The sequence below is a fragment of the Anser brachyrhynchus genome (genome assembly GCF_964034855.1).
Source record: "Anser brachyrhynchus genome assembly, chromosome: 6".
Classification (NCBI taxonomy): Eukaryota; Metazoa; Chordata; class Aves; order Anseriformes; family Anatidae; genus Anser; species Anser brachyrhynchus.
Window position 1 is genome coordinate 9937395 of NC_137700.1, and position 23228 is coordinate 9960622.

The 23228-nt window shown below is 33.6% G+C and overlaps 1 protein-coding gene across 18 annotated transcripts in view; it reads right to left on the minus strand.

Annotated features, from left to right (window-relative positions):
* Positions 1–23228, minus strand: part of KCNMA1 (potassium calcium-activated channel subfamily M alpha 1) — a 470622-nt gene that overhangs the window by 187772 nt on the left and 259622 nt on the right. For all 18 annotated transcript variants that reach the window (XM_080598324.1, XM_080598325.1, XM_080598315.1 and 15 more), the window contains one exon: positions 557–650. In XM_080598324.1, the coding sequence (XP_080454450.1) occupies positions 557–650 (94 nt within the window). The remainder of the gene's footprint in view (positions 1–556; positions 651–23228) is intronic.

A 23228-nucleotide genomic window follows, 5' to 3' on the forward strand; every position in this document is an offset into this window, starting at 1 on the left:
CTCGTTTCAGATGTACAAAATTTTAGACTATGAAACTGCATTAGTGGATTTTCAGAAAGTGAAAAGGATACTTTACTGATATATTTTTCAGCACATTGGCTGGTATTTTACAATTCTGCAAAGTATTCATTAGCAGTCTGGGAAAATGGATGTTGATAAAAACTGATTATAGCAGCTGTAGCAGCTGTTATCTCATCTCCAAATGCCAAAGACAGATTTTACAGCACAAGAATAATTCAAGTATTCACACTCACTGAGAACACTGAAACTACTTTTGACTTTACTGACCAGCACTGACCTATAATAATTTTCACTTTCTGTCATACTAGAATATACTGGAACAGACAGTTTAAGCTTATAAACTATGGGTTTCCTTAGTTATCCTATACACTTATCCTTACTTCTTAAATATTCTCAACCAAAAGCTTTGCTCATACATTTTAGAGCTTGGCTTAATTTTGTTCAGTCATTGTAAAGTCAGTCTGTCTTCAAAGAGTTTCCTATCTAATATTTATATTCCCTCTCTGATGCATGTTATCAAAGACACACTACTTACACGCAAGCCGAAGTAGAGTAGGAAGAACACATTGAAAGCCATGTCGATCTGTAACGTGAAATCTTTGTAGAAATTCTGGCAGGACTCTATCGGGCTATTTGGAAGAAAAAAAATGAAAGTAAATTGTCAGTATATGAGTTTCTAATCTGGTGAGAATTTTATGCATTTCATTTAAAAGCTTGATCAAATCTCTATTTTTCCAGCTGTTTACAAGATACAAGCAAGCATTTCAAATGAATTATTTCATTCATTCAGTTAGTCATTCATACAGTCTTAATATTTACATGTTCAGGTAATATCTGAAAATTAACATGCAGATACCTTTAATAAAAGACAAGCAGGAAAATAACCCAGGATTCCTTAACCCCACATTAACCCTTAAAGAACTGACTTCTTTCTATAGGAACGTACCTAGTAGACTTAAGGAACAAACATAACAGGCACACAGCTACAGTGAAATATTACATGTTTTTAATTTAATTTTTATTGTAACATAAAACCTTAAAAAAAAGTTGCTTAGAAATACATTACCCATTAGCAACCTGAGGCACTTATTTTTGTAGAATCCCTTGCTTACAGTAAGTTTTGGGTTTGTTTGGTTTTGTTTGTTTGTTTTGCTACTTATGTACTTGATGACAGTACTATGAGCTGAGTAGAAAAGCAGCATAGCCCGCTGGTAAAATTAAACAACAAAATAAGTTGAGAAATTTGAAGCAGTACTCTAAGGGTTAATTCTGCATGCAGGTTAATTAAATACCTTCCTGTGTGTCAGGCAGCCATTGCAAATTCTAGCTTACTATATTATGCTTTATTTAACAGTGGGACAAGTCCAAAGCATACTCTATACAAACTGGTAGTTCATAAACATACTTTAATCTAAGGAAGGAGATAACTTCCATGAGTGTGATTAGTGATTTATTTGTGAGTTTTGTAAAACAGGTTGGTGAAGCCACAGAACAGTGTTGAATTCACAGACTGCAGTGAAAGTCATGTCCCAATATATGCTGATGTATATACTACGTATATATAATGTCCCACTATATATACATATATATACACATATATTGCAAATGATCATGTATTCACAATGACTAATAAAGTAGAAAACTAAAATGTAGATCATTTGGGACCCCTGAAAACATTCTTTCAGGAACGAAGAAATTCTTTGGCTTCCCAGGTCAAATAGATCACTGAATGTGACTGTAATACCAGTTCATATAGCTGCAGCTCTGCAAATATAATGCTAGACTGCTCAACAAGCAAGATTCTATGCATTATGAATGTCCATTACCTAATTTAAGGCATAAAGGAAATTACCCGGGCTACCAGGTCATTACACATGCAGCCAAATTTTCCATTCCTCGTATACATCACAGATCAAAACAAGTTAAATACAGCATGCCCTCTCTTGGCTTTAGATGCATGAATGCATACAGCAAAATTCTTCTTGATGTACAATAGCTTTATATTTTAAGAAACTTCAGTGATACAGGAAATTATATTAAAATTTTATTTTAAAATATATTAAAAAAAAAGCTATTTATAAAGACATTGAAGTTATGAAACATTTCTGGTATAGATCAAATAAAACTGATTTAGAAAAGCAGGCAGAAGTTAAGAGAAGCCAAATGTTAACATATAGGACAGAAAATAGCATTTTGTATTTCACAAATACAGGTTTAGCTATAAAAAGAGTGAATGTAATCTGAGAATCCAACATACTCATTTTCTGTATAGCATTACTGAGAGGAAAGCATTTTGTTAAAATAAGATCGCTATCATCTTATGCACCCTATCAACAGAAACCACAGAAAATGCCACAGAAGCAGAATGAAAAATCCTGTACCAACCCAGAGGCTGAGACCCCTGATTCCAGGTTAAGTTTCTGTAAAAGCTGCAGGCATTCACTGAAACTAATGAAATTGCACAAATACAACTAGGATAAAGATAGCTTCATTATCTTCCTCTCCACAGTGATTTGGTACTTGTCATAAATGTTAAATAAGGTCAGCTAAGGTTGCAGCTAACTGCTCTCCTTTTGTACTATTGTCCTTTACAAAAACCTGCAAGATCTGAAAAATTTTCTAATACATTGTCGTCGTCTTTGCAAAATACTTAGCGGTATGTAACAGTGAATCATAATCCTGATTTCGGACTGCTGTTTATCAGTAGCCCTTTTTAAGCTACTCTTACTGCTAGTTCTCGCTCTGTAAAACATCCTTCATTTCAGAGATCATCCCTCTTTTTCAATTTCTAAATTATCCATCTATAAAACAATCACAAATCTAGCACCTAGGTTAGTTTACCTAAACTAGGTTAAATTATCCTAGGTTAATTTAGGTTGGATATTAGGAGAAATTTATTTACTGAAAGAGTTGTGCAGCACTAGAACAGGCTGCCCAGAGAAGTGTTTGATTTGCCATCCCTGGAGGTCTTTAAGAAATGTGTGGATGTAGAATTTAGTAGCATGGTTTAGTGATGGACTTCAGTACTAGGCTAAAGGTTGGACTAGATGATCTTAGAGGTCTTTGCCAATCTGAAAAATTCTATGATTCTATGGTCCTCTTTATTTTAAATGAAGATTACATCAGAAAGGCACATCACTAAGGCTAAATAAATGATTACTTATACACAGGACATATAACATTTTGTACTGCAAGTTATATTTTGGTGATATTACTCAGTTTGGATTTTTCAGTTTCATCTGTAGCTTGCATCTGGGCTGAGAGAAAAAAAAAAAAAAAAAAAGAAGACCACTAAGCTTTATCATTGCAGAATTCAGCCTGCTGCAGAAAGGAAGCCATTTTGAAACTTCCCTTGCACCAAGTTTTCCCAAACCATAAGTGCTATAGTTCTTACGCTCCCAGGCAATATATTGCTAGGATCTCCAGGGCAAATAACGTGTTCCCTATTTTGCACTAAAATCAGATGGCTTTTCCTTGGGATTTCACCCTTTTAGGCCATCAAAGGTATCACCTTTGAAAGAGATCACTTCTTGTCTTTTCCAAAGAAAAAGCCATAGCACCAATTTTATTTGATTTATCATAGGGATATCCTGTTGATAATCTATGAAGCACTATAATATCCCTTTGCCCTAACATCTCTGTATGTAATAAACTATATCCCATAAAGGATGCCTGATTTGAGGCTGGTGGCTTTATTAATCTCAATGTTTATATCAAATTATTTGCTGCCACTCTATGCTCCATGCTACCATTCAATATAAATTGCATATAGAGATAAAAGTGGGCTTAATTTGCCTAATCTGCAGTAAAGACAGAGCCTTACTTATTTGCCAGGTATGGGTTATCCTCTGTTAATTTTCTTCCTTCCTCTCATGCTCTTTCAACGCTACTACTCATTTCAGTTTCACGTTACCTTTATTTACTTGTTCTGTTTATTATTACAGCATTTTTACAGCAACAGTAGCACTTACAAAGCCCAGTTATAGAGGCATTATAAGCATAAATTCATTCACTAAGCAGGAATGACTACATGAGTAAGAAAGTTAACTTTACACAGATGGAGCTAAATGTTGACAAGAAGTAAAGCTGACAGGGCTTTGAGCTGCAGTTAAAAATGGGCTGTGCAGCTTCTATCAATAAGGCATGATATATCAGTCCGTGTCACACTGCAACCATTGTCATTATGCCATTATGACAGAAGCAAAGGGAAGGAATTCCACATTCATTCAGACTTTACACCAGTTTTGCCATCATAGTGACATCTACCTGGATGATTTTACATGAAAATTTCTCCACCGCAATGGAGAATGTTGTGCCTACCCAACTCAGTACTTTAAGTAACTACTCAATATGTAATTTCCATCTCTATTTTTTTGGTGAAACAAAGTGGACTATTCTGGTTTTGACACATCATGTCCATCTATTCTTAATGTTTTTTGTCTCTCTCTCTCTTTCTTTTTCTTTTTCTTTTTTTTTTTTTTTTTAATGACAAGGCCTGCAAGCCTAGCATAAGTGCCAGTTTTTAATCTAGGTGCAAATAGTTACACACTGAAATAAAAGAGGTTAATTCTAAGTCAAATTATTCTGGTTAGAAATTATCAAGCATTCTGAAGAAAAAAAGTGCTTTGCAAAGACACATAGAAGTCCATAAAGGAAAATGATTTGTGCTGTAACTAGGAAATTACTAATGTTAATATTGCACTACAGCTTATATAAATTTGGAACTTTAAGAAGTTATTGAATATTTAGAAATTGAGAGACAACGTCCTAATTTAAGATCTTAATTTTTGGAAGCAAATTTGTCTTGTGAATAATGGTGGAGGAAAAGTTAAATCCATTATTGAAATTAGATAAGCTAAAATATAATGAATAATGTTAATTAAATGAAATGTAAAATTGAAAAATTTGGAACTAAAAAAAAAAAGTCATTACAACCTCAACATACCACAGAAAGAAATAACACGATCTGATACTAAGAAGAAATACATTTCAAATTAAGTTGCACAGTAGACCATTATATGAAAATATGGTACAATGTTAATTTTCTATCAGAAGGAATGTCCGGTGACAGTGAATTTTAAGATCAAGGGATGGTTTTGTCAGGAAATACCAGTAGATGTGGCTAAAATACAACCAACACAAATAAATAGATGAGAGAAACCACTCAATATTTAGAATCTCTTTAGTATCATATATTTTAAAGACATTCCACTCACTTGCCATTTTCAAATTTAAATTGAATGCAATTAATACTTATCAATTGAATATATAAATTATTTGTTCATAATTTTGTCTGAAATCACCTTTTTTTCTCAATTACTTTCAGTGAAAGCTCCCCTATAATTCCACATTCCTTCAAATTTATTTATAGAACAAACCCAGTGCTACAAGATTTAGAGTTTAAAAAAAAAAAGTCACAAATTTGATACAACAATGTTCCTTTGCACCCCTTTAATATATATTCTTAACAGTACAAGGAATGGAAAATTATGGGTGTTGTGATTAACTTCTTGTTTCAGTGACATAGTACTAGGACTAAACTATAGGAAAAGATGTATCATTTAGTATAAGCAATGTTCATTCGGTGCAGAATACTTTCTATTCCTTTTACTCTGGTTTAGTTGTACTACTCAGAAGGGAATGAAAAGTTAAAATATTATTTACAGAAACTGGTATGAACATATAGCAAAATTCTAAGGATAGATGGATGCCTAGCAAGCGTCATCCCTGTGAAATAAATATCATAATTATAGTACATCAGTGAGACTAAATAAGAATTGAAGTTGTCTAAGATCTCACAGAGTGACAAAGAGCGTAACAGTTTTTCCTCTCTTAGTTCAATGGCTTTCATTTATTAACCAAGTTAAGGTAACAGAAAGAAAAAGTATTTTCTTGCAATTCATGTTACCTTCTAATTGTAAGAAAGCTTGATAAGCAATTCAGTTTATAAGGCCTTCCTTTGAATTATAACATCAATAAGCTCATCATTTGTTTGATGGAAAATGTCTTCTAAATTACTTCACTCTCACTTGACATGATGTCATCTACCAACAGGGAAGCTTTGCTGCTAGCATTTTGATTTAGTACTGAAAGATATCCAGGAAAACTTAAGCATTCCCTCCCCAAGAGAGAAGAGCAGTCAGCTGGATCAGAAAAATGCCTTAGTGAAGGCAAGAACTAACTTTACCCCGAGCAGAAATGCAATGTAACCTGCTGTCACACCCCTAGGACTCAGGATCCATAAAAGTCCATAGGCCCATTACATTCTTTGTTACCGATATTTTCTAAGTTCTGCGTACCTGAAGGTAGTAAGTGAAGGAGTAACAATCCCTTTCTTACTGAATTTTATTGACAATTATCCCCTAAGTCAAGGTTAATGCTGTAACAATTTCCTATACCTTCTTGTCAATGGTAATAATATATTACAATTATTTTTGATCACTTAACCTCCTACTTCTAAAGTTAACTCTGTTTCTCCTATGCACACACATACGCAGAGAACTTTCTGCTCCCAGCCATTTCTGTGTCAAATCTTGGAGCTTCTGTTTTTGTACTCATAAGATGCTGACTGTGCTTGGTTGTCGTTCACCTTCATTTATTGTAGCTTCTCCATGTCTAAACTCCGTATTGCCTATTACTTTCTCCTCCTGTTCCTTCTGAAAACTTCAGACAAACATTCCTGTATATTTTCTTAGGACTTTGACAAGTGTCTTTTTCACATTATCTGTTCCAACTGACCTCTGCATAATGAATTAAACCATGATTCCCAGTCTTAAAAACTCCACAATTTCAGTATGCAATCAAATTATTTTGAATTAATCCACACTTTTCTTTGTTTTCACCTCCATTCCTGCCTTTTCTGTATGTGAAGTGGACTCCTTACTTCGCTTCCACATGCATCTCTTTCATATTCCTTTTCAAAATGTGTTACTGACCTTAGGCTCATAGACACTATAAACCATGTCTTAGAATTACGCATCATCTTCTTTGTTCAATTTTAAAACAAATTTTCAAAATATAAATTTGATCAAGATAAAAGATGAAATGCCAAATAATGTGAAATAAAGCTATCTTGCAAGATTTCTGAGACATTTGCTTAGTTTATAAAATTGTAAGCATGTAAAGAAAACTGCTTTTCTCACAAACGCGTGCACACATGCACACACAAAAGCAGGAGCAATGCAAGTAACTGTCCTTATTTACCTTTACCTTTCTATCACAGCATTTTCTCTTAATTTTTAACGTGTGATAGATCATAAGCTGGCACTACAATATTGCCCTTCTAGTGCTAATCTAACTTAAAAAATGCATCATGACCCCTCTGCTCTACAGATACTTTCTACAATTAAGTACTCCTCTATTATGTCCCTAGCCCACAGGGAAACCTTGACAAATTTTAGACTAATTTGGGGTAAAATTAAAAAGTTTCTTCAACCTTTTTTTCCAAAAAGTACACCATCAGAAGTAATAAGCAACAGCAAAAACAGATCAACCAGTAATAAACTGGTACAACAGAATCATTTAGTAAAGATTTTTCTGAGAACCACTGTTAGAGACATACTGTTTTTCCTTATAATTCATTTACTTTTCTGTCTCATGATAAAGAGGAATATTTTTTCTCTAAATGTTCGTTCTATATATAAGAATATATTTATATTAAAATATAATTTTGACAGATTCAAACCCCTTTTTTTTTTTTTAACGGTATTAGTTTCATGGTGAATGCTTGCTGACATGTTCATAAAGAAAATTAAGCTTCTTCCAACTAGCAGAAAAAAATGGCTATGCAACTGAATAGAGGTTGTTGAAACTTAGCAATTAGAATCCAGTCACGGAGATTTTTTCTTCAGTCAAATTCCACAAGACAAATTGTTACAAAATAATTTTCACATAAGAAAACAAGCACACATCACAAAACAGAATAAGAGGCTGCAATTTGAGTGTCTCTTTTGCAAAAATAATTTAGTTTAGAAAGAGAGACAGAGAAGGACTTCTGGTTGGAAAGACAGAGACTACTAATTTTAATTTTTGTCACATCCATGTATGAAGAGTGAAATGAAGTTGGTACAACTGCAGAACCAGAAGTATACTAACCCATCTCAGATGCTTCAGATTTTCCCTAGCATAACTCTGACTTTTAAAGAGTTATTCGTAATTGACAACATATCTAATGACAGAAGTAAGTAACTTTGCTAGTGCTTACTTTATCTAAGTGAACTAATACAACTTGGTAAAAATCAGTGGTGATGTAATTGTTGTGTTTCTGTGGGGCTGTCTGTGTTGTGAAAAAGATGTAAATAAGGAATAAGGCAAATAATTTAATACTTGTGCTTCTCTAAATATGACCATGATATTCTGCAATCTCATGTCTTTCCTGGTTGAAAAACTACTTCCCAGTATAACTGCCTCCCAGACTTCATCTTTCTTATTCAAGTTTTCCATGAATTTTAAGTACATTTTTGTTGGCTGGCCTTGTAAAATATAAGGCGGCCTACCACAAAACTCAAGCAAAATCAAACTCTTACCTTCCTCAGCCCCTACTCTAAAATTGTAAAGAAGTATGACTACAGGAAACTTTTCTTCTTATTTTTATATTTAATTACTGGGAACTACAGAACATTAAATTTCTCACTCTAAAAACAGCATATTTCCTAATACCATCAGAATGTATATTGAGTACTGCTTACAGCATATGTCTTCTCTAATTACTGACTTGCAAAAACAAAAGCTAAAGGAAGATCCCTGCGGTACAGCTAAAGTTTCAGAAAGCGAGTGCTAAAACAAGCATAACTAAAAAGCCCAGTGTCAATCTCCATAACCTTGCATGTTCTTTAAGGTGTACACACTTTTTTGCAAAATACTCCAATAAGTTCTCAACCCTGCTCAAGATATCTGCATCTGAAGAGCTTTGCCTGAGAACCACATAGCTACGTAGGTAGTATTTTACTTTGCATTAGATTTACTAATTGTTTACCAAAAGCTGAGAACACTGGCAATTGAAAATGTTCTTACATTACCTTGACAAAACAATCTCACTGATGAAAACCCAATTATAAAAGAATGATGGAGCAACAATTCCAGGGATTACATTTTTAATTAAAGTTTTTTTTTTTTTGTATGAAACTACTGGGATAATAAAGAGAAAACTTCCAGTATACTGTTTCAACTAACATTTTATTATTAACCTTTTTGACAATATTTATTAAGTCTCTTCAGTTCTCTCTGCTATGGTAATTCTGTTAAATTGCGTACCCTATTTACTGAAGTTGGCCACCTTGCATGTTTCTACTCTGTAATTAGACACCTTTCTATTGCTTCTGTTCTGATTATATGATTTAATATAGAGATGCTATTTAATATTCTTTATCAAAGTCTGGCAAGGAATAGTAAGTTGTAGCTGTTTACTCCAGAAAACAGAAAATAATTGGCGACATGAAAATGCAAACATTTTATATGATGCTTCTAGAATCATAATAATCCCTTCTCCATGTTCCCACTGAATTGAACAAATGGAATCTAGTTAAGTTAGCCAGAAATATACCAGAGGCATAAAACCTTTTCAGTTAAAACATGTGGCTAAACAATAAAATAAATTCTTTAGGGAGAACAGAGAATCTCAAAGGTTTTTTAAAACAGTGCCAAATAGTACTTTTCACACAGGGATTTATGGGCTACTTACAGTCCCTTGGATATTTCTAAATGATTTCTACAGAGCAACGTTTTTACATATCAACACAATGATCCACATATGTGAAATTTCTAACATTTCCTACAGAAAGGAAGAGGAGAGGAGAGGGCCTGAAAACAACTGAACTCTTAGCTAAGAGCCTGTTGGAATAAATATATGTATAGGCACCTGACATTCCAGCAGAAGGAGGAGCAGGTGACTTTCTGAGATTTTCTTCTTGCTCTATTTCACATGATTCTGTTTTGCAGCTGCTGTCTTCTGAAGCTACCCAGAGATGCTTTCCACACGTGCTATGAACACTCAAGACTGAAGTTTTCAACATCCAACCATCACCACTGGTATCTAGCTTGAACTACTCCTCCATCTCAGTGCTTTTTGTCTTTCTACTCTGTTGATGGTGCTGTCCAGCTTTTAAGTCTTCCTCATCTGGCTGCACTCTTCAAAGAAACAGGTACAATCTTCAAAAATGAGAACATACTTCTGCTTGACCTACTCCAGATGGAGACTATTAATCATTTTGCTTTTGTATATCAACATAAAACTGAGTTTTGATTTTCTGCTTGATACATAACAAACATTAGATTCCTCCAGATAATTTTGAGGATTGTTTCCATACGCTTCTTCCTTGTTATGTACTGTAAGTAAAAAAAAAAAACAAAAAAAAAACAACAAAAAAAACACCACTAATCTTTTCCTAAGAAAATTACAGCCTAAATTCAGCTATCCAATCTGGAAAATGACAAGAGTACCAGATGATGTGAAGCCTTAAAATATTTACAGTTCATTAATCTGACTGTTCTTTTTGGAATTTGCCTCCTGTTTCCCTTAATTAATAAAAATAACTGGCTACAATCTCATTTTTACTGATTAGTTATAAGCTTGAACCTAAGGTATACTATTGATTTTAATGTCAGTGAATGACATAAATGAGCAATGAAATCCAAAAGCACTGTAAAGTGGTAGAAATCTGACATTACATCACTGGGCCAGCTTTTTCAGTCATGCTTTCTAGTGCATGTACAGCTGTTACCCAAGTCTATTATTATCATACAACTATAGCTATATTTTTTAAATTGTAATTTTAAATACCCTAATAAACAGTTACACAAGGCAGGATATATTGTCTCATATTTCAAAGACATATATATAAATATAATAATAATAATATATATGTAATATAATATATAAATACAATATACTATATATAATGTATATAATATAAATATATAGAAAATAATAATAATAATAATAATAATGATAAATAAAGCTAGAAAACATGGTAGTCACAAACATTTAATAATTTTAGATTTTCCTCTCTCTCATTCCTCAAAAGGACCTGTTAGCCTTATCCACCCCATCAACACAACAGTCCTTAAAGCACCTTAGAAACTTAATACCTAAGATATGCTTTGGGTGCCACAAATCTCACCAGAATTTTCTTATGAAACAAGATCATGCGACTCAGCTTCTCCCAAACCAAATTATTATACATACAATATTTGTATAAATTATCACTGGGAAGTCTGGATTCATATTCTTACTCTACTTTATTAGGAATAACAGAAAGGTGAGTTGAAGCAAAAACCTTTTAGCTACAAAGAGTAACCATCTGATATCTTTGACTATATCCTGAACATCACAGTATAGGTAAGTTTAAATTTTTCACCTTTAAACCAACTCCACGATAGTTAAGGTAACATTTACTCCCCAAATACATACATATTTATGATAGCCCTTTCTATCACTTTTTTTTTCCCCTCCCTGAACTCCTGGAAATTCTTTATCATACATAATTTTCAAAGTAATGCACACATACACAGGTTTTTCTGACCTCCACTACCGCCTGCTTGCCAGGTGGATATAACTACAACCAAGTAAATTTTTCTGCTTGGAACTTTTAATATCGTAGCTGTTCCAACTGTGGGACCTGCTTATTTACTGGTAGTCTTAAGAGCAGATTACCATATTCTTAAGGCAAAATGATGATCATATGAAAGACTCGCTAAAAAATAAAAATAAAAAACAACAACAACAACAAAACATTTACCTTGCAAAAGAACATAAATAATTTAAACAAACAAACAATTCAAAAAATAACTCAACTCTTTCCTAATTCAACTTATCAGACAAAGAGACTAGCCTGGAGCCTGACTGACAGTCTCAACCACAGTGACTTTTTTCCGTGGCAAAGACAAAGCCCTTTAGATGAATGACAATACATGATTCTTTTTTAGTAGTCCCTTTACCTTCATTAACAAATGGAATAAGATATTGCCAACACCTGTAGCAGTTGCTCAAATGAATTATCACAAGCCTGGTATAAAACTATTTTATGTCAATGTAAGAAGAGGAATACAATGATATAACAAAATGAATACATAGCAGCACTTTTTTTCTAGCACCACCTTAGCATGGCTTGCAAACATGCACTATATCGTCCAACACCTTTTTATCCAGGCTGCTGTGTGTGGGAACGTAGATGTGCAGTCAGGTTTAGACGCTGAGCTACTGGAAAATCAGAAGGACTGGTGTAATAATAGTCCATATCGCACTGATTTCAGGTGGAAAAGCATCATGCTGCCCTATAGATATGTCTGATCAATTTTACAGTCTTAAAAGAATTGTTCTCCATTATAAGAAAAAAAGAAGTAATGAAATATAATTATGTAGAATCTAGAAATTAAATAAAAATAAGTAAATCATGGGTAATCTTGAATAGAAAATATTGCTAGGGCAGCAAGGTATCAACATGATGGTGATATAACAGTTGTAGATTTGAAACTATTTCTCTTGTTTATTGTTTTGAATATATTGCATGTTTTCGTTAGCTTGCTTAAAAGTAAACGCCAAAAGCATATTTTAGCTTTATATATATATATGTTCACAATGATCATTGTTCAAACATTATAACATTTCACTATTGTTAGCCCTCAAAATTAAGCATAATTTTCATTCACCAAATCAAATATTAATATGCAATCTGTAAATTAATGCTGCCCCCCCCCCAAAAAAAAATGAAGCACATAGTATAACCTTTTATAACATACCCTCAATGTTTGCACTGATCAATAGCACTAAAAAAATGTTTCAAGTCACTTCCCAAAGTGCTGTTTCATCATTTCATCAGGAAACAATAGGATTAACATTAAATCATATCTTCTACTGTGCTGATGTAGGATGTAAGAACATATGAATAACAGGTTGCTTAGGATGGTCATAATGTCTTTTTTAAAAGGATCTTGGAGCAATGTTACAATTCTTTGTATGAAATTTCATTTTAGTGGAGTTTTGTAAATAAATCCATTTTATTTTTCAATTTAGAAGTTGCACTTCAAAATTCTTCCCAGATTCTGACCTTTAAAAATTATGTATAATCTTACCTCTTGTCACTGTCACCTGTTGCTAAAATTGACAGCAGGTAAAGGTTTATCTTTCTGAATGCTACTGGCATCATTCAGCCTTTGTCACACCGGATAGTTGGTGCACTCCATTTTCCCACATCTTGATAACACTGCAATTGTCTATCTAGTCCATGAACTACTTTAATATGCTGGATTTTTTAAATATATAGACCTGGTACCTATTAAGTCCTATTCATTCTATGCTTAACTAAAGATATTGATATGTGTAATTTACATTTGCTCAAACTTTCTAATTTTATGGGTTCTTTTAATTCCAGTTCATGCACTTAATGCTTAGATTGCATTCAATGTATACACCATTAGGGTAAGCATGTTGGCATGCACAGGCAATACAAGAATAGATTATAATTAACCCCATAGACAACCAAAAAAGGTGAAGTTGCATCATGCAATGAAATCACAGCTTGGCCTGGACTGCCATGCAGAAAAAAACCTACATCAATGAGTCTGCAGTACGGCTCCTAGGTAAGAGTTGATATGAAAGAGGTGAGTTATTTCAGTAATGATGTCACAAGCTGGAAATATTTACACTACTGTAAACAAAATACTGTACATAGCACCAGCATGACTCTTCGGGGGGAAAAAGATGCTTTTGAAGAAGGACAAAAATTATGAGGAATAGGAGAAAAAAGGGAAGGGGGAAGTACAGTAACAAGTCTGAAATCTAATCTGTCCTTTTTAATAAGCATGTTATTTCATTCAATATAATCTCATTGGAGCTTTCAAAGAAAACCTTAATTTTCAATGTATTTTGAAATAAAATATCAGATTACATAATGAGATACAGGGCTATTTCAAAAGGTCCACAGTGTTCAGTAACTGATGAATAACTGAAGATAATAAATGCATAGGTATGTAGAGGTGAAATTTTCAATGCAGGGTACAGGATCTAAACCACACAACTTCAACGGATTTCAAGGTCAGAAAGAACCATTTGATCAGTTAGTTTATTTTAATGTAACGCTCATACAATAGATCCTACACTGTGATGGGAAAAAAAAAAAAAGTATGATACCATGTGTTTGTTCCATTACAGAAAGATTTGTTGCATATTTTTAAATAGGCATGTTGATTATCAAGCACTTTTCCGTAATTATATTTAATTAGAGGCAGTCACTCTATCTGTATTGCAATTGTCACATATAACAGCTAATTATGTAGGGTAGTAATTCATGGAACATCAAAAATAGTTTCATCAAGAAAACTAGTTTTATTTACTGTAAAAACTTTTCAATAGAAACTACTGTTGTTCCAATTTCAGAACAATAGCTTTTGGTATCAATTTTACTCACTTTTCACAGAAACAGAATCCACAGTCGTAACTGGTACCTTTAGCTACTATGTGCTATTAACAAGGATAGGAAGGTGTTTCCTTAGTTGTATACTAAAGATGTGAACGTTTTCTTGGGTGTACAGGTACGCTGTATGTTATACATACATACAACATATGTTATGTACATATATGTACAACATAATGTTGCCCTGTGCCTTCAAATACTATTGACTAAAAATAGTCATCAAAACGCTGCTGGAACACAGAACTTGCCTTTGTTCTACAATCTAGTCACTCACTAGTATCTGCTACTAATTCAACAGAAGATAATGGAAACTACAAATGTGAGGATCACTGAAGATCAGGTTAAATTCCAGTTTAACATATATCTTCACTGCAGGTGTTGGCATATGAACAGTGGCTATTGCTATTAAACCAGAGCTACTCTTGGGAGATCAGCTTATCAGGTTCAAGATGAGATTGTCTTCTGTTTTCAGATCATTGCTATGAACTAATCTCACATTAGAAAAGTCACTGTGCCTCAGGTGGAGAGAAGCTATCAACCGACGATTTCCTAGCAAGCTATAACAACAGAAGTTTCCTCCATTTCAGTGTAGCCAGAAGCCATAACAAAGTTTATAAAATTCATACAAGTCTGTTGCAAACTAAAAATTATAATCACTATGAGGGATATTGTAACGTTGAAACTAAATGGCCAGAGCTATTGACTTTCAGTAAATTAATGGAGTATTTTGCCCTGGAGCTTGCTTTCAATTCCTTGAACATGAAATTCCTTTAGTAAATGAACTATTGGCAAAGATTATTCTGACACATAGGGCATCTGATTCTAGCTTTGTTTTCTCCCTAGGCATTCTATGATGCCCAGCAAAGAAATTAGATGGTCAAACTACAATCTCAATGTTATAAGTATTTCTACTTATAGACTCCATAGATTTCACCCGGGTTATTCACACAGAGTTAAGCATATTTGCCTTGCCTAAACAGTGACTGAAATTACTAAAAATATCCTGCACTGCTAGGAACATTTTAAAGCAAACTGGTCCTACCTACTCACTAAAGAAGATTCATTTGTATTCAGAGCCTTTTTGTCTAATCTGTTCTGAACACTTGCATAAACAAAGACTTGAGATCTCTAGATAGCTTGTTTAAATGCTTCATAGCTCTTAAAAACAGAAATACATCCAGTCCAATCATTATTAACTTCAATAACTAATGACAAGCTTTAATCTTTATTATTCTTAGCTGCTTTTGTTTATACTTAAGAAAATGTTTATGGCAACAAGAATTTTTCCCTCTGATTTCAGAGGGAATTTTCTAACCTCTTGATGTCCTGGCCATTACTTGCTTTCAATACATGCAAGCTTCCAGAATCTAAAAAGAATACTGTTTTATCATGCTGCTTTCATTATTTTTGCTTAGATTTGCTAAAGCTAAAAACTGATATTTTAAAGAAACCTAATGATTAAAGCTTCTGGGTACTTCTAAAAATATAGTTTATTGCATGTTACACATTCCATACTCTAGGACACGTATAAATATTTTTCTAGTAATTGCTTTTCTCTATGTACTGTTTTTCTACTGACATTTCACAATTTCCTTGCTTTTAGTCAGATGTGCTGTTAAAGTGAAATCACAATTCAACAGAGGTACAATAAAAACCTAATTAGACATTCACCTATATTTTCCTAAGTATAAAAAGAAGCAAAGACAAAACGTTAAAACTCATTGCATTTAAAATTGAAGATTTATATTAATGAGACTGATAAAAATTTATTATGTAAAGTGGTACATAATGCTTCAATAAGGAGCCTCACAAAATTTCACATATTCCTTTAATAATAAACATAAATGACTAGAAAACAAAAAAAAAGATATATTCTCCTTGATATTTCACTATGTCACTACATTCACTGACTAACTGAAAATTAACTTACTCATAAATTATGTTATACAAAATAGCAGGCTATGGATATTCTACTTTCCCTATGGTGGAAGCACTTAAGCCCAATGATTAAAATGAAGATTTGCAACAATAGTGCAATAAGCAACCTGTTTTCTCAACATAAAAAACCATCCATCAACCAATATTATTGCAACTTTATTACATCACATGGTATAATAGAAATTAAATCACTGTAAAGCATCATTGTCACAGAAGTTTTTGCTTTGGAAAATAAGTAGCCAGCAAAGGAGATTATTATTTGTTATTTCTATGTTCCATAATATAAAATAGATACTTACTCATCAATTAGAATTTATTCTACCAAACTACAACAGACTACACTAACTGTTTAATGGAAAGCTAAAGAGATGAAATAATGATGTACATAATTTGAAAAAAAAAAAAAAGGACTTACTCCACAGTTCCTTTTCTAAAATACAAAGATCCAATTTATGTAATATCAGAATAAAATTCTACATTATAGATGTCTGTCTGTCTATATGTTATATCTGTATTCCAGTTCTGAGTCTGTATAAAGCAAAGTATAAAAATCAGAAAATAATTTGTCCTTTGACAGTATAAGAACTAATATTTAACACTAGAGACAGAGGATTACTGTTACAATTATATACTGAAATAGGGAAGAAGCTCTTTCCAATGAATACAACGCAAAGAGTGACTTGAGACAAGACTATTAAACCAGTCCTTAGTAGTTATACCTTCACATACAAAGGTAGACTGACACCACATCTCCATCCCTGAAAAATTCTTAAGGGCTCCCTTAAAGGGCCACATCAGTTTGACCCTGTCTGCCAGGGATTTTCTCTATAATGTGCTTTTATACGCTGCCGTAACTATTTCTGAAAGGGCCTCCCTTTTTCTCACATCTGTAGGTGGTTAAAGGATTGACATGCAGGCTAATAAAAATGAAAGAGAGAGAGAGAGAGAGAGAGAGAAAGAGAGAGAGAGAGAGAGAGCGCGCCAGCCACTACCTAGCTGCCTTCTGACCAAGAAACCATGGTCAACTGAAATGAGTTACTCCTGGACAAGAACATTGGCTTCCATGATTAAAGGACTATCTATTCACCTGTGTTCCCTGTGCAGGAACACCTCTGTCTTCCCTGCATTCACTACTTTATCCACACTCCTGGTCCCTTTGCCAACTCAAACTAGAGGGAAAACCAATGTTATATTTTCTCTTGTACTAGAAATGGAATTAAAAAACAAACAAAAAAACAACTGCCTAATACCAATTTAAAACACTTGCATCAGTGTTTTCCATACAAGTGAATCAGCAGTACAAATACTACTGACTGTTAAGTTAAAGCAAGGGCAGAAACCTCTGGCTCTGCAGAATGTATTTGGGATAAGATGCACAACCACTGAGCAGGTGTTACATTTTTTATTTATGAAAGACAGAACAGAAAGAAATAGGAGATGAATAATTTTCTTTAAGTCAACATGGCAAAAGGGAATTTTAAAAATAAATAAAATCCTTTTACATTCTCCTGAAAGAGCATATCTGCATAAACACACTTGGCAAGATAGGGCACAGAAATGACCTGGAAGCTTACAGATAACAAGGAGAAAAGCAAGACGCAGCAAGTGACTTCTGACCCCAATGGCCAAGTTTCCAAATTCTTGACTAGTCAAGGGCTTAGGGCAGAATAAGCTAAGGAAATAGAACAGATGAGAATTGTAAGCTACAACCTATTCATGGAAACAAGCGTTTTCGTTATAATACAAATTAGTAGGGTTCTAAGTTGCTGACTGGGAATATCATAAAGACTATTACTAGAATACTCAAAACACCTTCAATCAGAAAAGTACTTGTCCAGGAAAAAAGAGGAAGACATTAAGTCAAATGTATTGGGGGAACTAGGAACAGCAGTGTACAAGGAAGTCTGGGAAAAGTTAAAGTAGGGGACTAGTAGATAAGGTAGTAGATATATAGTAAGGGCCAAAACATGCTAACAGATAGATACTAATCTCTCTCTGATGATGGCTATAATGAAAATGTTTCTATTCAATATCTGCTTTTCTAAAAAGTAGTCATGTACTGCAATAATCATTAGCTGCTAAAAGGGACTAGTGTAATGGAAGACTTAGCAGGATTTTGCTTTTTGGACCAGTTGGATCCTCAAATATTATTTCTAATGTCTAATTATTTCACTTGATCAAAGAGCTTAAGTTAAAAAACATGTATTACATATTTTTACACAGTATTATTGATTAGCTTGTTAGCACACCCATTATCGCATCATTGCAGAAACTTAAATCTAGTGGCCTGTAAGTAAAACACCCGTTTGAAAGTTTGTATGGGTTTTCTGCTTTCACGATGAAAATGCCAAAGGATGTTTTTTTGTTGTTTGTTTGTTTTAAACAAAGTGTCAGACTAACAGACCTAAAATTCTGAGTTCAATAAGAGCTGGAGAGGAAGTTCAAATACTTGATAAACATTTTCACAAAAAGTATTGCTAATGGTTTTATTAAAACAAACATGCCAACAAAACTTCAAACAAAATTTCACTATTTAGAAGTATTTATAATTATTTTTTACTAAATCTACTGAAAACTAAGACTAAAATTCTCATACTATCTAGTGAAGTTTATGTATTTGACTCCAAAGCAATACGATCTTTGCACTGAACCTTCATGTCCTGCTAAATTCAGCAGCAGTTCTTAGTGCTCAGTACTTCTGTAAATTTAGCCATTTATTATAGTGAACTCAGATGCTTATTTTTGGATACTAAACTTTGAAAAAATACCATTGAAAATTGCCATAGATTATAATCTGGATAATAGAAATTCAGGAACTTTTTTACTTCTACCACTGTAGAAGCTATGGAATTAACTGGGAAGCTAGTAGAATTAACTTTTTAACCAGGGAAAATCAGCTCCAAGCCTCATTAACCATACAATCGTCACCAGTACTGTAAATCTTGTCACTATCTGAATAAAGAAATCAGACTGTCTACAGTCTACAGGGGGATTCCCTCCCTTTTTGATGTTTGTTTAGATGGAACACAGACTACCAGAACCATTATCCTATAAGTTCGTTCAACCTCTTTTAGCAGTCTGTATGTGTCCCTGAGGCCTTAAAGAGGGTTATATTTATGATACATGACAGCAGTAACGTATTGGAGGTTATGAATTACTGCAATTTCACTCACAGACATGGTTTTGCACTCACACTAAATCTGATGGTGAATTACGGCCTGAGGAAAAACAAGGAGTTGAAAGATATGCTCTTGACTGATTGTGACATTTCTTCAGTTATATACCAGTAAATAAACATATACATACGGAACAAACTCTACTTCCATAAGTATCAAGGTTTGCAACCTCAAGTACTTTGAAATGATATTCTACCTCTATTCAAGCAAAAATTTTTTTTTGGCTTATATTTGTATGTGTGGAAATGCATAATTGAAGGAATTATATATGTTCAAATACATGCACAGCTAATCTTTGTGCACCTGCAAAGTACAAACATTTTTTCATTTACAAAAGTGGCATAATGGTTTGGCTTTGATTTAGACTGGCCATATGCCACAATTGTTTATGCCTTTATCTCTTGCAGATAACACAAGCAATTTTATTATGTTAAAGTGAACATTGTAAAGTAATTCAGAATCAAAATATTTGTGTTTTCACACAAATGTGCTGCACAACTTTCATATTGAATGAACAGCAAAGACTAAACACATCATTCCCTAAGAAAGAAGTTACTGTATTTTTCACAGTAAAAGGGTGTCTGTCTTTAGGATTATGCATATTTAAAAATCTGATCCTCTTCTGCCTAGTCATTTTTCACTGCATATGGTGAGCGTCCATGGACAGATATAAACTGAGTCTTAAGAGAAACAAATGAAAGATTTAAAAATAATGAAATAGGTACGAAAATGAAAGAGCATGTGAGATATTTAAATTACTGAAAATATGCTTCTACTGTTTTTAGATAGCTACATTTCAAGTTCATGTTCCTAGAAATAAGTGTAGAAATATATATCACCTGTGCTCTAAACCCTCTGTTGCCTTCCAATTTACTTTAAGAAACTACACAAAATGGACTACCAGACTTGATATTACATTAATATGATGTTATGAAGTTAGTACCCAAGATGATTTCAGAAGTTTCCATAGACAGTATTTTCAGTGAGAGATTTCTCTAATTTTTCAATCTATTTGGCAACTCTCAGATCTGTTGAGCTGAACAATCACATTGCAACTCAGTTTTCCTCATTTCTTTTTCTTTTATTCTTTGAGGAGACAGATAAAAGTGGATAACAGGTGGCAAAATAGTGCGTTGCAGTTTTCACTGATGAGCATACTCCATCTAGATTCACTTGTATGGAAATTTCACATTACGATCATAAATATGCATATTAGTATCTGTGGAAACATATAGAAGTGTATGAATAGTAAACTTAATGCATCTAAAGACCTTTATGCAAATAAATTTTTTACATATGTTTAAAAGTGTTATTTATCTGAAATACCTATTGAAATCAATTTGAGCTACATTAGAATACTGACCTGTTTAGTCCTGCCTATATGCACTACCCTTGCATGATATGCACTTGAAACAAGACATTTTTTTTTTTTATCCTAGCTCTACACTTACTAGGTTACCAAAGATATGAAATGAGCAGGCCATTTTGGATAGGAGAGTCCCTACTTTAATTTTGACTGGCATTGTTTAAATATATATATATATTTTTTTTTTGTAAGAAGGTACAAGCTTCACTTCTATACAATTCCTACCTTTTGATACTCTAGAGAAGGAAAGGAGTCTTAGATATATCAGTTCCACATAGGTGTTTCCATGCCATACAAACTGACATTATTTTTCAGCTTTACACAAGGACATCAAGAAAAGATAGTAGGATCCCAAGATAAACATTCATAGGACCAATACTAGAACCTCTTAATGAACTTTGCTGTATGTCTTGTACATCACAAGCCATACAGCTTCACACATATAATTCCAAATGGTGTCATGTAATAGGCATTTTAACTTAAGTATAATTTATATTTTGACAAAGCACATCTTTCAGGAAAAAACAACCATTCCCAACATGAACACAGAGGTGACAAATCCTCTTGGTTTTTGATAGAATATTTCAGTGGGTAGTCCACACAATCAACACTTTATGCCTTATTTTCCATTTGAATTAGGCACTAGCTTCAAGACATTGGTACTTGTCAAGCCTTTATTATATTAAACAGCCCATTACTTTCTTCCACGGAGGTACTTATTACTTTATAACCAAATCACACATCAATTTTCTTTTTGATAAACCAATGAGATTAAGTCCTTTAAATCTCCTACTGTATGGAATTTTCTCCAGTGATCAAATTTCCTATGCTCTCCACCCTTCACTTATTGTGTCCTTATATAGTGCATCTGCAATATGGAGATTATACCCCAAAAATGTAAGGCTGTTTATTTAGAACTATACTTTTCCAGTGGAAGGCATTGTTATCAACAGTGATGCCAATGGCATTATTTAGACAGCGTGTAGCTGACATTCTCATATGGTTCTGGAAGCTGAAAGCATTTGAAAACTGTTGCAGATCTTCAGATATACATTTCAAATCACATGCTCCCAAACCATTAAAAAAGGCTCCCAGATACCTACAGAAGATGAAACATTGCCAATTTCACACGTTGAACCTTTCATTTTCTTAAAAAACACTGACAGGCTTAAAAAAGGAATGCAGACATTCAGTTATCCGGTATAAATGTACTGTGTCGTGTTTGATAGAATATTGTTCACAGTAAATCTCTTGTACAATTAGACGGCTTTCCAAGTGGACCTACATCAGTCTTTGGGGCACAAATTAGACTCAAAAGCTGTTCTCTGCAGTTTTTCCTTTCATGTTAGTAATAACATAATTAACTACATCTTTCATTATTTGACCTTTGAAAAAGCCTTATTTTTCCTCTTTTGTTACCTAAAGTTCCGATCAACTGTTCTTTTTCTATGGTGAAACACTGCATATAATATTTCCTTACATGCAGGTGGCAATTTCTTATCCCTTCAGAAGTGTAAGAAAGTTTGTGGGAGTGTGACTAGTACTTCAATAGCAGAATAGAGCTCATTTTATTTTGGTCTTTGATTCCATAAGCCTGACTGTAGTGTTTTCATTTAGAATTAAATCTAAGCTTATAGGCAAATAATACCTGTATGATATTAAGACTCATAAAAACATATGAAGGCACTTAATCACTTGTCTTTCAATAAGAAATTTGTTTCTGATATTGTACTCTGAAAGCAATATATAAATGTTTTCCGCTTTCCCCAATAGATGGAAAAATCTTTATTCTTGCACCCAATTGTTAGTCTTCAATCAATAAATTAAACTGAATGGGTTTAACATTTGGTAACTGATTTGACAACAGGGATCCTAAAGTCCTTTTAGAAATTATGCAGTTCTTCCTTTTAGTCAGTTTGCTGTTTTCTTCTCTTGTCTCTCCTCTCTATAGTTCATTCCTTAAAAGTTTGTATGAGACAAGATATGCCCAGTAGTATACCATACACACCTGGAATAAAATGCGGTATTCATGATGTCAGCAGCCCCAGAAAGGTCAATTTAAATTGCAATAAGTTCCACAGAGAACTACAGACAGGACTGAAAAATTAGAACGTGTCCTGGTTTCAGTTAGGACAGAGTTAATTTTCCTCCTAGTAGCTGGCAGGGTGCTATGTTTTGGATTAGGATGAGAGGAGCGCTGATAACATGCTGATGTTTTAATTGTTGCAGAGCAGTGCTTACACCAAGCCAAGGACTTTTCAGCTTCTCGCTCTGTCCTGCCAGCGAGCAGGCTGGGGGTGCAGCAGGAGCTGGGAGGGG